Source organism: Bactrocera oleae, chromosome 4, assembly GCF_042242935.1.
Source record: "Bactrocera oleae isolate idBacOlea1 chromosome 4, idBacOlea1, whole genome shotgun sequence".
In the NCBI taxonomy this organism is placed as follows: Eukaryota; Metazoa; Arthropoda; class Insecta; order Diptera; family Tephritidae; genus Bactrocera; species Bactrocera oleae.
This window is the reverse complement of record NC_091538.1, coordinates 57269360-57285156: the sequence shown is the minus strand read 5'-3', so window position 1 is coordinate 57285156 and position 15797 is coordinate 57269360. Positions and strand designations below refer to the sequence as shown.

At 31.7% G+C, this 15797-nt stretch overlaps 2 protein-coding genes across 2 annotated transcripts; both read right to left on the bottom strand.

The window, feature by feature from the left end:
• Positions 1 to 3934: 3934 nt before the first annotated feature.
• LOC106625274 (uncharacterized) lies at positions 3935 to 6254 on the bottom strand. The gene is made up of 4 exons (XM_036363486.2): positions 5859 to 6254; positions 5308 to 5798; positions 4594 to 4960; positions 3935 to 4249 (listed from the first exon to the last, which is right to left on the bottom strand). The coding sequence occupies exons 1-4, from the start codon at positions 6106 to 6108 to the stop codon at positions 4059 to 4061; spliced, it is 1299 nt and encodes a 432-aa protein (XP_036219379.2). The 5' UTR covers positions 6109 to 6254; the 3' UTR covers positions 3935 to 4058.
• Positions 6255 to 12363: 6109 nt separating this feature from the next.
• Positions 12364 to 15153, bottom strand: LOC118680749 (uncharacterized). The gene is made up of 4 exons (XM_036362049.2): positions 14765 to 15153; positions 14214 to 14704; positions 13448 to 13814; positions 12364 to 12678 (listed from the first exon to the last, which is right to left on the bottom strand). Exons 1-4 carry the CDS (start codon positions 15012 to 15014, stop codon positions 12488 to 12490), a joined length of 1299 nt encoding a protein of 432 aa, XP_036217942.2. The 5' UTR covers positions 15015 to 15153; the 3' UTR covers positions 12364 to 12487.
• Between the last annotated feature and the right edge of the window lie 644 nt (positions 15154 to 15797).

The following is a 15797-nucleotide window of genomic DNA, read 5'->3' as shown; positions in this document are numbered from 1 at the left end:
GTCGCTCAACCACGAATGTAAACAAAAGCGCAAGGCTGCATTCCTTAATGCAATATTCTGATACAGGGCGATACAAATACAATACAATCAAATAGAACATTAATTTAAATATTGTACATACTTTTAAAAAGTGCATTTTTTTTTAATGCGTATTAAATATACATAAATGTGTACGTAAACAATTTAATATAATTATGAACGATCATACGATATATAGTAGTACCAAAAACCATAGAACTTGTAGTTAAATTTAAAGAACCAATTTGAACCTACTTATATTCAATAATGTATGGTATACCTGCGTACGCGATTGTAAGGTACTACCACTTCTACAACCGCAACGCCTTAAATTATGTTAAAGCCATTAGGGTTTCATCGGCCATATTGTCTGAATTTTAAACGCCCGAGCGCAAGTCAATGGCCCATAGCGGAGCATGCAAGAAATATAACCTACCATTTGGCGCAGTCAAGTGGAAGTATCGAATTGGCTGCACAATTGCTATTTGCTCTACACACAAATGCATGTATAAATGTAAGCACAAATAGGTACCTACACACACATATACCATACTAACGCTACTGGAGACGATGTTGGTTTGAAATTGATGAATTATGCATGAAAGTCGCTACGAAATTGCTTGTTTTCGTACATCTGCTAAATACGGCAATATAAGTATAAACAAAATGCAATATGTTGTAGTTGTTTTAAGAAAACACTTGTTATGTGAAAGTAATTGCTGGGCTGCACGTGATGGCTAAGCCGATAGACAAACAGGCGACACCGATAAAGAAAACATCTATTGGTATATATTTTAATATTTTTAATTGAAATCTAATATTTGATGCTTTCAATATTTTAATTTATAGGTATCTATATTAAAAAGTTGTATAAATTTACTTAATATAATTATTTTGAACAAAGCTTAAAAATTTATAAAACAAAATATAAATAAAAGGCGCTGTAAGTCTAACTATTAATACTTAATATTTCTGAAAATTTTAGATTATAAATTATAACGAATTTAGTTATCATTTTGACAGCGTTTCCCTATAAATTAATAAATTGATTACTTAGCCAATAGGAAAGCAATTGCGATAATTACTTATCATTATTCATACAACTATGTATTAATATTGGCGTATTACTAATTTTCACGTTTAGTAAACAATTTTTGGAGATTCCTTTGTTGAAGTGAAAACTTTTGCAAATAACATACAGATAAAAGGAAGAGACACAAGGCAATGAAAGAAAATTGATGAGAGTTCAGTGGTGTTACTGGTGTAATTAGGAAAATTTAATGGCTTCGCAACCAGTTCGTATTGCCTAATGTCGTTTGAAGAAAAAATTGCGTAAATTATTTAATGCAAAGACTATTAAAGTACCGTTCGATAGCATTAGTTTACAGTTAACTTCAATACTGTGCAACGAATATATGCAAATTTGTACTATAAAATATGGGAATCAAGACGATGTCCCAAATATTTTTTCCAACACTGTATGTATTGTATATGCGAAATAAAGTGCGGTATGTGATCAACTTCTGGAGAAAATAATATTATATTTGATTAAAAAATTTATAAGAATATACATTTTGGACTTAAAATGCTATTCAAAAACTTTATCAGAGAATATGCCGTCTTAAAACAGAAACAGAAACAGATGAAAAGGGTTCAATTTCTATAACTTACACTTATCTTGATTACTTCTTGATATCAAATACACGTGTCTATTAGATAATAGATAGACAACAGAATTTTCATTGTAGAATATTTCCTGTTTTTGTTTTAGTGCTCTCAATGTAAAATTGCAATGAATACACGAATATAAAGATCACTTGAGATAACGAAACGCAGATAGCACTAACTAAAGACGCATATTGTAGTTGTTGTAGGTGTGGAATGAGGGTCGCGATAGCGAGAGCTGCTATTATGAAATATTAAAATGGCTCCCTTCGATTGGTCATTTCTCAGATCTCATGTCAAAAAATTTAAATGTGAAAGCAACAACAAAGTTATTGAATTGAATTCAAGCAGGAGAGTATGCGGACACCTCATTAAAATGGTACAGCTCCTGTTATTTTTTCTAATATTTAAGAGAATTGTAAAATATTAACATAGGTATATATATTTCATATATCACATTTGATATTAATTGTTCCAAAAAAGTGAAAAAAACGAAATTTCGGAAACCCCCTCAGCATTATCTGGACAAAGTGATTATCTATCGATATACTTTTGATTTTTTGATATCAGATTATCCAGCACCAAGTTACTAGGAGCACCACAATTCAACTTTTTTCCAAGACGTTCCAGAGTAATTGTATTATTGCGGTATTTTTTAATGTTTCTCAATAGAAAATTTAACAAAATATTCTGCCAATGGCAAACTATAATGGACCATTCATTTTTAAAACAACATTTTAAATGTTTCTTGGATGGACCTTGTGCTACACGAATTAACCCTACTTCCCTTCTGATACGTCATTGTACAAGTTAAATATTTAAACACAGAAATCAAATTTGTGACAATTACCCAAAATAAATTAATTATGTGATTTTTTATAAAGTTATTTTATGAAAAAAACATTGAAATCGTTCTTTAAGAATCTGGATTGTCATTTTACACTAATTGTAGTATGTGGTAAATAAAAAGACATACATTATAAAAAAAGTAATTTAGCTTAGATATAAACAATTTGACTGGTACTTAAACAATACTGAGACAAGCAAACACAAAACCGTCTAGAAAGCTTTTTTAGTACGAAGTCTTATCTTTCTAAGGTTGCACAACGGAACCCGTTCGCACTTACACAACCCGAAATATACATAACTTAAGTTATCTATTGGAAAAATAATGGATTTTCTTACTAGACCTAATATATGAAAGAAGTCCTCATAGCAGACTATTTCCAGACATTTTACTCAGTTAATCTTACTTTTCACTTTACTTAAAAAGTCATATATTCCCGAAAAATCTTTAGTAAATATTAAAAGACTCTAAAGTTTATCGTTAAAAACACGTTCAGGCTTGACATGTAAAGACTGAAGACCAACATTGCCGTACTTTAAATCACTGGATATTCGTCGAAAGCTCCACCTAAGTAACAATAAAGTCATAAAGCACACAACAGCTTCTGTTATAAAATATGAATCACAAGTGATTAGTGCTTACTACAAAGCAAAACAAAAAAAACAAGAAAACGCGTTTACTTCGATTGCACTGAAACTAAAATACCTTTCAAATATACAAAAAAAAAATGTATACAAGAACTTAATTTGATCGGTCAGTGTGTATGGCAGCTATATGCTTTAAAGGTTCGATCTAATTTAATTAATCAATTTCTTCAGAGACTATACCGTTATCTTAAACAACGATTCGAGACAAATGAAGTGAAGATATCTCCTAATATGAAAAAATTTTCTATGCAAGTGCTTGATTCCGACCGTTCAGTTTGTACAACAGATATTTGCGATAGTGGTCCAATCTGAAAAATTTCTTGGAAGAGAAGGAACGGAAAATTTCAAATCGACATTACTAAAACTGAGGGACTAGTACGCGTATATCACAGGCAGACGGACATGCTTAAATTGACTCAGCTCGTCATGCTAATCATGTATAAGAATATATATACATTTTACGAAGTCACTGACGTTTACTTCTGAGTAATACAAATTTTGTGTCAAACTTAATATACCTTGTACAGGGTATAAAAACACATGAGTACAGCGTCAAACATGACGGGGCAACAAACAATTGACTGCAGTTACTCAGCATGCGTACTTTTTTAGTAATAAAAACATGCATACTCAATTCTAACACAATTTATTCTGTCACTCACTACTCGCAATGCATAACAAAATACAATATTTTATTAAGTCAAAAGCTCTTCAACACTCTAATTGCTTGTTGTGAAATAAATTGCAACTTGCCATACACGCTGTATAGAAAATATATTTAAACAGTAATTACAAATATACTGATTAAATAGGTGTGTATCTAAATAAGTGACATTGTAAATATTTGTATAATATATTTGCAGCTTAATACTATTCGATTTTTACTCAAAAGCACCGCGATAATAGAGCCATGGCAAGACAACTTCGGCGTGTTCTCGATATCGTTTGCTCGTATACATTCGCTTTTTGAAGTCCACACTTTCTGGAGTAGCTCCCAGTAAGTTCTCAAGAGTAGCTTCAGGGGTTGGTTCGAGAAGCACAACCGCCATATGACCATGAGCAGCAGATAAAGCTTTAAGATAGTGATAACAGATATACGATTTAGCATACAAAAATAAAAATAAAAAATTCCAAAAAAATTTCGAAATAATTTCGAAAATGTAAGCAAAATAATTGTAAAGAAGTTAAAGGAAAGATGTATAATGAGAAATGATTATGAAGATTATTAAACTATTTATTTTTGGTACTGATATTTTTCTAGTATCAAAAAAAAAATTTTTTTTTTTAATTGGAAAATTTTAAAAAATTATTTTGAAACATATATTCTGTTAAAACGTTGTTAAAATTAATGAAATGAATCTGAATGCGTAAAATTTAAAAACTGAGTATTCATTCCCATTTACACCAACTACTCACCAAAAACACCATGTTTATAAAGCGCTATGTGAATATCCTTCAATGTGGGCAGCTTATTTGGATATTTCAGCAGCTTCAAGTATTCAACTAGATTATCATGATAATACTTCACGAAGTAATCAAAATGTTTCAGCTTGATTTCCAAGCTCGTTGAGGATATAAGCAAATTATAGAGATCATGCACCGGTGAGCCATATCGGCAACACTGAAAATCGACGAAATATGTTTCCTTGAACTTGCCGACAGCATCATATTGAAACATTATATTGTTTGCCCAGAAATCGCCATGATTTAGTACATTAAACTCATTTGGATCGCCGTTCAATATGGACACAAATTCTTCAAATAGTTTTTTTTGACATTTTTCCTACAGGGGTGATAAGTTGAATTTAAATATATTATATATTTGGGCAAAACTGTTAAAGTCGCAAATTAGTATTTTACTTGATAGCTATCGCATGTGTCTATGAACTTTTTATAAAACAATTTAACACACTTTAAATATATTTACTTTTGAATACATTTAATTTGAGTTCTCATGTTTAAATTGAATATTTTATGCTGACTTTTAGAGGCATTTCTCCTCTAAAAAAATGTTTGCATACTTAGTTAGTTCAAAACAGCACAAGAACAATTCAATTTAAAGCTTGAAAAATTAAAAATGCTAAGACGAGAAAGGTTCTTTTATCGAAATATATGCGCATACACACTTACCATAGCATCTACGTACACTTCGTGTCCGTTATAAGTGCGAACACACTCGTTGAATAATTTTGCGGATTGCTCATTCATATCTCTCATCATTATTATCAATTCTTCGGTGAATATGCCAGTGCTTACAACTTTTGGATATTCACCTTTGAGCGCTACGCGTGCAGCGGTTCCGGCATGCCATTGCGCCAACTTTTTCAATGCCCTTTCGGTGTGTTCTTTGTCGAAGCCCTCCAAGCGTTTAACATTTTTACAGCCACGCAACCGCAAATCTTCCATAAGGATAACACCAAATTCGGATGGTGTTTCGAGCTCATAATATTTTGGACCGAATTTCACTTCAACACCAGCATCGCTATAGAGCTTTTCCAGCTCTGGTATGACAACACGATACATGTTGCTCTCTACATCGAATACGTTGGTACCCTTCAATAATTTCTGCACATATTCTATTGGCAATTTTAACATATAAGACACCAGCTTCGTATTTCCAGCTAAAATTTAGAATATCTGTTAGTATTGTACAGCATTTGAAGTTTAAGATCAAACTCAACTTTTCAACTCAACTTCCAATTGCACTGAGGTCATAATCGTGCTATAATTATCGCCCGCCTCTTGTGTTGGCTTGATGGTGAAACTTTTTATCTGTTTAAAATCGGAAACATTTTGCTTGAGCACTTTTACAAATAAATCAGCCTTAAGCCAGTCGGGAATTTGACTAACATTAGTAGTGGTTGATTCTGTTGCAGATTTAACCGTGTCCGGTTCGATCTTATTGTTTACATTTGCATCAGCTGTTGACATGTTTTTTTTCTCTCGATTCGCTCACGAATAGTCTTTTACATATATTTCGTCACAAAATTTCACGAATTTTATTTTTACAGTACGAGTTGTATGTCTGACACGATCAGCGTCTGGCGCGAAACTATTTGTATAAAAGATTCGCACTGCCACAAATGGTGAAAAAAGTCAACTGACTAAACTTTATTACTACATTTGCTAACTACAGATATATAGGTGTAAGCACGTGAGAGCACACAAAATGCAATAAAGCTTTCTGAAGCCCTTTTAAATATGCATGTGTGCAAGCTGGTGTCTGATAATTGTATTTCATCAATTAATAACTTTATGCAATTAGATTAAAATACTTGTTATAATTTAGAAACATGACGCAATTCATTAGACAGCACTACAATTTCACCTTTTTGAAAATATATTTTTTTATTATGTTTCTACAAGTATTATGAATATTTTATTATATAATTTTTATATTATATAGAATGTGGCGACAAAATAATAACGGTACATTCGTAATAACACTCATTTCATACCTAAACAATATATTTATTAATTAATTAATATATAATTAATACATATAAGGTAATTTAAGAAAAGTGGCAACACTGTTCCAACTTAAATATAATTAAGAATTAATAAAAACTTAAACTCATAAAAATGCTTTAAGTTTTTGCAATCAATTTATAATTTTGAAGCTTTTTTATTAAAAACAGCTTATAACACCAAACAATAATTTATAATTTTCTATTATTATTTTTTTCGATAAAGTTTTTACAAATGACTTTCGTTGTTAGCCGATATTGTGAATATTTATTTAGATTACTTTATTAATTATTAGAACAAAGCAAGAATAAAAAAATATTTGACAACACTCTCAAAGTTTTTGAAAACTTAACAATTTTCAAATGGTTTTTTATGTACATAACTACACTCCAATAGTTCAATGTACATTAAGAGTAAACGTAAAGTATTTATTTAGAAGCTGTTTGCTCCTCTGTAGCCCACCTTGAATGGGAATTTACATTTTCAGTGCAACTGCACTCATGTAGCGTATTTCAATATATAAATTTCAAAAGCAATAAAATTGAAAAATAAATCGCAGCGAGTATGCGAAATGCAAATGTGGGTGAGTGGTATGTTTCAGTCATTGACCCTATATATGTCAACCAATATTAGCAACACTATACTTCGGAAATTTTTTGTTTATAACTCACCTAAGTCAAGAAAAATGAGGGATAATGCTAATGGGGGATAGTCTCAAGTGAAAATATATTTGTGGTTAACTAGTACAGAATTCTGAAGCTCTAAAAATGTATACTTAAAAAATTTTTCTGAATTATAATGACCCTAAAACCAGTTATGATGAAATGAATACTTTTACCACCAAAGCTATAATACCCTTCACAAGTGCATTTTTTATAAAATAAAAGGGTATAAAAAGATATGTTTCTTTATTTTGATTGGTCAGTTTAATGGTAGCTACAAGTATGTACTATAGTACTCCTATCTGAGCAAATTTTTAGGAGATTCGGTTGTTCGATGCTTCAGATAATAAAATATGACAAATTTTTTGAGGACGTCCCGTTAAATGAAAAAATGATAAGTTGAGGGTATAAAAATAATATCTGTTCTGTTTCCCAACTTAATAAATGGTATAATAGTGCGAAAATTATCTAAATTGGTGTGTCCTAAAAATAACCGAACATTTTGGATATAAAATAAACTGTCCATTATATTATTATTGAAAGCTATTACTTATCCAAAATAGGTTCCAATACGCCCAATACAATGTTTGGAAAGATCAACGAGCGCACGCATAGATTTTTTTTTTGTCATTTGTAGGAATGTTTTTCAGCACTTCATAAAACTCGTTTACTTTTTTTGTATTCGTTTAATGCAGGGGTTCCCAAACTTATAAGTATCGCGCCTCCCTACTGCTTAAAATGAATATGCCCACGTCCCCCCTTGGTTCCAGCAAGTAGCAGCATGTGGGCTCGTCGAGCAATTGTAAAATAAAATAAGAGTAATAAAGTTCAAAAATATATTTTTAGGTGTTTTACTATAAAAATACTGTTTTTACACATTTGTAAACACTTTACATATGAAGAGTCAATGTGACGGATGAGCTTGCATATTTTTGACAATGTTTCCAATTCTGGGTGAAATAGAAGAAAGTGCGCAACGTAGATCACTAGCAATATCTAGTTTGCTTCTGTACTTTGTTTTTATTGCTACAACTGCTGAAAACGCTTTTTCGCACAAATAAGTGCTTGAAAAAGGTAAAAACAATTTTAGTGCTTGCTCTGCTGTGCTGGGATACACTTTGAGATATTTAACCCAGAATTGTGCCTTCTCCATCTTCTCAAAATCATATTGGGCAGCAGAATCATTTTTTAATTCCAAAGTTTGCTCTTGTATAGTATCTGGCAGCAAGTCTATGCCGACGTGAAAAGGGTCGCTAATCGATAAATAATATTATTGCACGAGTCGGGAAAGTAGCGCTTAAATTCGTCAGTGAGATGCTGCAAATGGTTTGATATTTTATTCTTGGTATCAGTTTCGTTCAATATCTCCTTAAAGATTGCTTCTTCTGTGATCGCAAAAAGTTTAGGAAAGCAGGAATAGTTGGACGCCAAAATTTTGCGCTTCCACAGTTGCAACTTCTCAGTATATGCCGTGATAGCATCCCGATGATAAATTATGTTCGAATCTCCTTAAAATAAACTACATCCTTTTATTTAAAACTCTGTCTCAAAACAAGGCATATTCGATCAGGTGATCACGGCTGTTTCACACACATAGGAAAACAGCTGATTCTTTAGCTACTTGTAGGCTTATACAATGGGTGCGTGCCGTAGGTATGCGCGGGCGACCGGAGTGATAACCGCCGCCACCCGCGCCCGCGCCCCCCTGTACATGTCTTCGAGCCTCCCTAATGGGGCGCGCCCCCTAGTTTGAAAATCAATGGTTTAATGTATGTGAACAAAACACCTTTACCCAAATCTGCAGTTGAAATTTACCAAATTTGGTGGTATTTTTACTCGTATTTAATCAGTCATCCAACATTCTCGTAGTAAAATTTGCCTCGACAACAATAATTTCACGGACTTTTACCACCAGTTGAGTACGACTACTAGCTTCTGGATAGCCTGGACTTTGGTTGTCATTTAAATCCTCACGACCATTTTGAAACCATGTAAACCACATTTAAAATATACTTGAGTAAGACTGCAATCATACACATAAAATTTTTTCATTAATTCGTATGTCTCAGCAAATTTTTTTCTTTTCAAGTTTAATTCAAAATTTTATGTTTACTCTTTTACATGAAGTTAGCTGCGTTTGAAAGAAGATGAACTGCAAATTTTCAATAAATAACGCTACTAGTTGTATGATTTAAACATAAATTTCAGTAATTTTTGAGACACACCTTAAACGTCTTGTAAACAAACAAAACGAAAGGACAGACTTTGTTCCTAAAGTTGACCACAAGAAGACCAGATTTATTTGAATTAGTCTCCAGATGCAGAAGAAGATAAACTAGTTTCCATTTTGGTCGGAAAAAATTTGAAATAAGCGCAAAAATTAAGTGGTCTAAATGCATGATGTATTTGTTTGTTTATATCGCAGCGATTGTGATGGAAGTCGGTCTAAATACATAGTTTTATAACATATATACTAAGTTGAAAATTAGATAAATTTATTAAATAGTTTCAACATCGATATTTGTTAACGTTTTAAGGTTGATTTTTTTCAGATAGTTGGCAACGACTGAACTCTTGTTTTTTAACAATTTTTACACTTATTTGGTAATAACTGTTGCAACTGCTAATAAATGCAATTATTGTAATGTATTATAATGTTATGGAGCAAACTGCCGCAATGTAGCCGATGGTGTTTTTCTAGCTGTCACGGCATCATACAGTTCATGAGCAACTGCACTGAAGTTCAGTTGTGGGCATGAAAATGCGTTTTGCATCTGTTGCACACCATTATTTCCTCGAGAACGGTTGAACAAAGCAACAAACTTTTGGACAAAATAACCAAGAGCTGACATTAAAATTAGAAATACGCCACAAAAAAATATAAAAAACTAAATTGTATTATACTGCGTCATAAAGTTTTGGCACTACTTCATTCATTAAAATTACATCACTTATATATATAACATTTACTACCACATTTGAAAGAGCATGTATATTGTATAATACAATAATTTGTTGCCAGTTGTGTAACGGCATAACTGTTGATGCTAAAATTTATTGTTCCTAAGTAATAAACTTAATATACACCCTTATTTGCATACCATAATGGATGGCCTAAATGTAAAATATGTAAAGAGAATATAATATGAAAGCTATTTAACTAAAAGATTGATTAACTTTTTGTCAGTGATGAGTGAGTTTTTGATGATATCGCCAACAAAATGATCAGAGTAATGTGAGTATTCATATATTGAAATCTAACAAATGCAGATAATTTATGAGCACATCGTAATCATCCATATTTATTCGGTAGGCAAGGGTATTGAAGAACAATTAAAATACTGAACATAAATGAGTTTGAACAACGAAGTGAATGTTGATTACACCTCACCTACCCTCTCGTATACAATCTATCATATATTCGTTCTCCAACAGCCGCATAATATAATATAATATTGTTTTTGTTTTTCAAGAAAGACGTTATATATGGGCGAATCTTGTACTACTTTGGATTGTCCGGCTAACGTTGTTTATTCTATAAAAAGTCCAATGACATTATTTATTAAACTGAAGGTTAGTTATGATCCAATTTTCGTCAAATATGCACCGTTTTATTATCGTCGCGCTAATCATATATACTTTATTGGGTATACATTAAGGTGGGTCAAAAAAAATATTCGTTTTTTACTACTTTACTACTTTTCTAAATATCTAGTTTCATAGAAGTTTGAATTTCGACTTCGGTTTAAACTTTATATATACTGTGCAGGGTAAAAAAAAGTTTTTTGTTGTTGCCTATTTCAAAACCTTTCAGGGTAAAGTAATGGAATCATTATGAATAATGAGTTAATGGGTTGATGGGTCCATTATTTCTGTATGTAATTGAAGGCTTTAATTACCATAGGAAGAATAATCCGATTTAGGTCAAATAAGCGCCGTTTTGTTCGATAACTTGTTGCCATGTTAAGGGTAATTTCATTATGCCTCTCTGAGAGAAGCCTTCGTTCCATGTGGGAAAAAAATAGAGACAGTCGATTTTCACAAGCCTCTCTTGAAACAAATTCTCCGCCAGCAAAATTGTTCGCCATGGACAGGAACAGATGGTAATCACTTGGTGCCAAGTTCGGACTATATGGTGGATGCATTAAAACCTCTCAACCAAGCTCCCGGAGCTTCGGGTGAGTCACGACCATTTTGGGGGTCGATTTTGTTGCGATTCAACAGCGATTCGCAGATGGAAATTCGGTCTATGAGGTTTTTTTTTCGTTAACTCATGTGGCACCCATACATCGAACTTCTTTTCATATGCAGCCTTATTCAAATGGTTCCAAATGGTTTTTAGTGCAATCATAAGCTCTTGGGCAATCGAAAGAGTGCTTACATGACGGTCGGATTCGACAATGAAATTACCGGAACGGAATTGACGGAACTAAAATTGCGCGTGATTAGCTGTTACAGTATCAAGGCCATAAACGCTTTTTACATTATCAGCCACCTGGCTTACGATTTCGCCCTTATCGAAGAAAAACTGTAATATTATATATAGCTACTTTCCCTTTGCTAGTGTCCCTCTTTGACGCGCGCTCAAACAAAACTGAATCAACCCGCTCTATGGACTTTTAATAAAACAATTTGACTTACATACTTTCTATATTTTCCATTTGAATACGGATATTTTGATCACTCATATAGTATATACAAATTCAATATTTTATGCCGATTTTTAGAGACATTCCTTCTCTAAAGAAATTTTTACATACTTAGTTAGTTCAAACCACCACAAGAACAATTCAATTTAAAGCTTGAAAGATTATGCATGTTAAGCCGAGCGAGAAACAATTCACTGCAGTTGCTCAGAATGTATAATTTTATTAATACGAGTATGTATTAATATTATATAATATATACTAAGTTGTAAAATCATATGGTACATACTCAATTCTAACACAACACAATAGCTCTATCATTCAATCATACGTAGTTGCAATATTTTATTAAGTCAAAAGCTCTTCAACACTCTAATAGCTTGTTGTGAAATAAATTGCAACTTGCCATACACGCTGTATAGAAAATATATTTAAACAGTAATTACAAATATACTGATTAAATAGGTGTGTATCTAAATAAGTGACATTGTAAATATTTGTATAATATATTTGTGGCTTAATACTATTCGGTTTTTACTCAAAAGCACCGCGATAATAAAGCCATGGCAAGACAACTTCGGCGTGTTCTCGATATCGTTTGCTCATAAACATTTGCTTTTTGAAGACCACACTTTCTGGAGTAGCTCCCAGTAAGTTCTCAATAGTAGCATCAGGGGTTGGTTCGAGAAGCACAATGGCCATATGACCATTAGCAGCGAATAAACCTTTAAGATAGTGATTATTAAAAAACGATTTAAGATACTAAAATTAAAAAAAAAAACACAAAAACACTTTTCGAAATAATTTCGAAAATGAAAGCTTATAATTATAAAACAAGTTAAAAGAAGGAAAAATATTGAATGATAATGATGATGTTTTATAAATTAATTATTATTTTTTATTATATGTCAAAAGTATAATAAAAAAAATAATAAAATTTAAATTTAAATAACAAAAATTAAAAAAAAAATTTAGAAATTAAAAGTATGTATTATTAGTATGTATAATAATATATTGATTATGTGCAAGGCTATAGGTATAACCGGCTTCACTGCAAAAATATCATTTTGTAGAGTTGCCGTCTCGTTTTTTATATACATAGATGTACATCATTAATGTGAAAATTTATAATGCAGCGTTGCTATAAATACTTATATATTTTCAAAGGCTTAATTTTCCAAAAAGAATTTGGAACAGGGTTGCCACACTTTAATTTTTTATATAAATAAATGATAATAAAAAATTTTAAATATTGGTTTAAAACAAAGCGCCAAAAACATCCAATCAAAATTATGTGTGCAAATCTTATTGAAACTATTCTGAAATTTCGTTTTTTTTCTTAAAATACACGTAAAAAGATTAAAATTTCGGTTAACTATGCAAAGCTTCATTTTTCGTTAGTACTTAATATTAACAACAAAAAATTTAACGGAATTAAATGCATGTGAAATATAAAAATTAGAACATTTTCTCTATTTTCAACCCAATACTCACCAAAAATACCATGTTTATAAAGCGCTATGTGAATATCCTTCAATGTGGGCAGCTTATTTGGATACTTTAACAGCTTCAAATTTTCAACTAGATTATCATGATAATACTTCACGAAGTAATCAAAATGTTTCAGCTTGATTTCCAAGCTCGTTGAAGATATAAGCAAATTGTAGAGATCATTCACCGGAGAGCCATATCGGCAACACTGAAAATCGACGAAATATGTTTCTTTGAACTTGCCGACAGCATCATATTGAAACATTATATTGTTGGCCCAGAAATCGCCATGATTTAGTACATTAAACTCATTTGGATCGCCGTGCAATATAGACACAAATTCTTCAGACACTCTTTTTTGAAAATTTTCCTACAGGGATGGCACGTTAAATTTTTATATATGTATATTTATTATATTATCTACATAACTATTATAAGTGCACACAAGACAAAAATGATAAAATCGCAAATTAGTATTTTACTTGATATCTCCCGTCTATGCACTTTTTATAAAACAACTTAACTCACTTTTTATTTTTTCCTTTTAAATACGCATATTTTGATTACTCATATACTTGTAGTATGTACAAATTCAATAATTTATGCTGATTTCTAGAGGTATTCCTTCTCTAAAGAAATTTTTGCATACTTAGTTAGTTCAAAACAACACAAGAAAAATTCTATTTAAAGCTTGAAAGATTATTCATGTTAAGTCGGGATAAGCTGTTATATCAAATAGCCACCGAAATGTATGCACATACACACTTACCATAGCATCTACGTACACTTCGTGTCCGTTATAAGTGCGAACACACTCGTTGAATAATTTTGTGGATTGCTCATTCATATCTTTCATCATTTTTACGAATTGTTCGGTGAATATGCCAGTGCTAACAACTTTTGGATATTCGCCTTTGAGCGCTACGCGTACAGCGGTTCCGGCATGCCATTGTGCCAACTTTTTCAATGCCCTTTCGGTGTGTTCTTTGTCGAAGCCCTCCAAACGTTTAACATTTTTACAGCCACGCAACCGCAAATCTTCCATAAGGATAACACCAAATTCGGATGGTGTTTCGAGCTCATAATATTTTGGACCGAATTTCACTTCAACACCAGCATCGCTATAAAGCTTTTCCAGCTCTGGTATGACAACACGATACATGTTGCTCTCTACATCGAATACGTTGGTACCCTTCAATAATTTCTGCACATATTCTATTGGCAATTTTAACATATAAGACACCAGCTTCGAATTTCCAGCTAAAATTTAGAATATCTGTTAGTATTGTACAGCATTTGAAGTTCAAGATCAAACTCAACTTTTCAATTCAACTTCCAATTGCACTGAGGTCATAATAGTGCTATAATTATCGCCCGCCTCTTGTGTTGGCTTGATGGTGAAACTTTTTATCTGTTTGAAATCGGAAACATTTTGCTCGAGCAGTTTTACAAATAAATCAGCGTTAAGCCAGTCGGGAATTTGACTAACATTAGTAGTGGTTGATTCTGTTGCAGATTTGACCGTGTCCGGTTCGATCTTATTGTTTATATTTGCATCAGCTGTTGACATGTTTGCAATGTTTTATTTCTCTCGTCTCGCTCACGAATAGTCTCTTACTTGTATTTTTTCTCACTCGCGAATTTTATTTTAGCAGTAGAAGTTATATGTCTGGCATGATCAGCGTCTGACGCGAAACTATTTGTATGAAAGCTGCGCACTGCCACAATTGAGCAAAAAAGTCAACCGACTACACTTTATTACTAAACTTGCTAATTACAGATATGTAGGTGTATAAAATGCAATAAAGCTTTCTGAAGTAGGCAGCTAAGTTTACAGATTGGAGGTATATAAAATGCAGTAAAGCTTTCTGAAGCCCCTATTCAATATGAATGTGTGCAAGCTGGTGACTGATAATTGTATTTCACCAATTAATAACTTTATGAAATTCAATAAAAGAATATTTTATAATTTAAAAATATGAATATTTTATTGTATCATCTAGAAAAGATGGCAACAAAATAATAACGGTACGTTTGTAAATAACACTAATTCCATACGCTAACTAAATTATTAATTAATATATTGTATATAATAATATCACAAAAATTTAAAAGGATATTTAAAAAGTGGCAACCTTGTTCCAAATTAAATTTTATTCAATTAAAAAATCAAACACCTAAAATGTCTATAAGTTTTCGCAAATTATCAATTTTTTCATTAAAAACAGATGGCAACACCAACTAATAATTTATAATTTTATATTATTATTATTTTTTTTTGATAATGTTTTCATGAATGCTGCTTAAACTTTAATTTTATTTAATTAGGAAATTATATAAGTATTTTCAAATT

Coding starts and splice junctions, on each gene's coding strand:
- LOC106625274 (XM_036363486.2), bottom strand. CDS start 6,108: ATGTCAACAGCTGATGCAAATGTAAACAATAAGATCGAACCGGACACG. Junction 5,799..5,858: donor ATTGGAAGTTGAGTTGAAAA/GTTGAGTTTGAT, acceptor TCTAAATTTTAG/CTGGAAATACGAAGCTGGTG. Junction 4,961..5,307: donor AAGTGTACGTAGATGCTATG/GTAAGTGTGTAT, acceptor TCACCCCTGTAG/GAAAAATGTCAAAAAAAACT.
- LOC118680749 (XM_036362049.2), bottom strand. CDS start 15,014: ATGTCAACAGCTGATGCAAATATAAACAATAAGATCGAACCGGACACG. Junction 13,815..14,213: donor AAGTGTACGTAGATGCTATG/GTAAGTGTGTAT, acceptor CCATCCCTGTAG/GAAAATTTTCAAAAAAGAGT. Junction 12,679..13,447: donor TTATAAACATGGTATTTTTG/GTGAGTATTGGG, acceptor ACTATCTTAAAG/GTTTATTCGCTGCTAATGGT.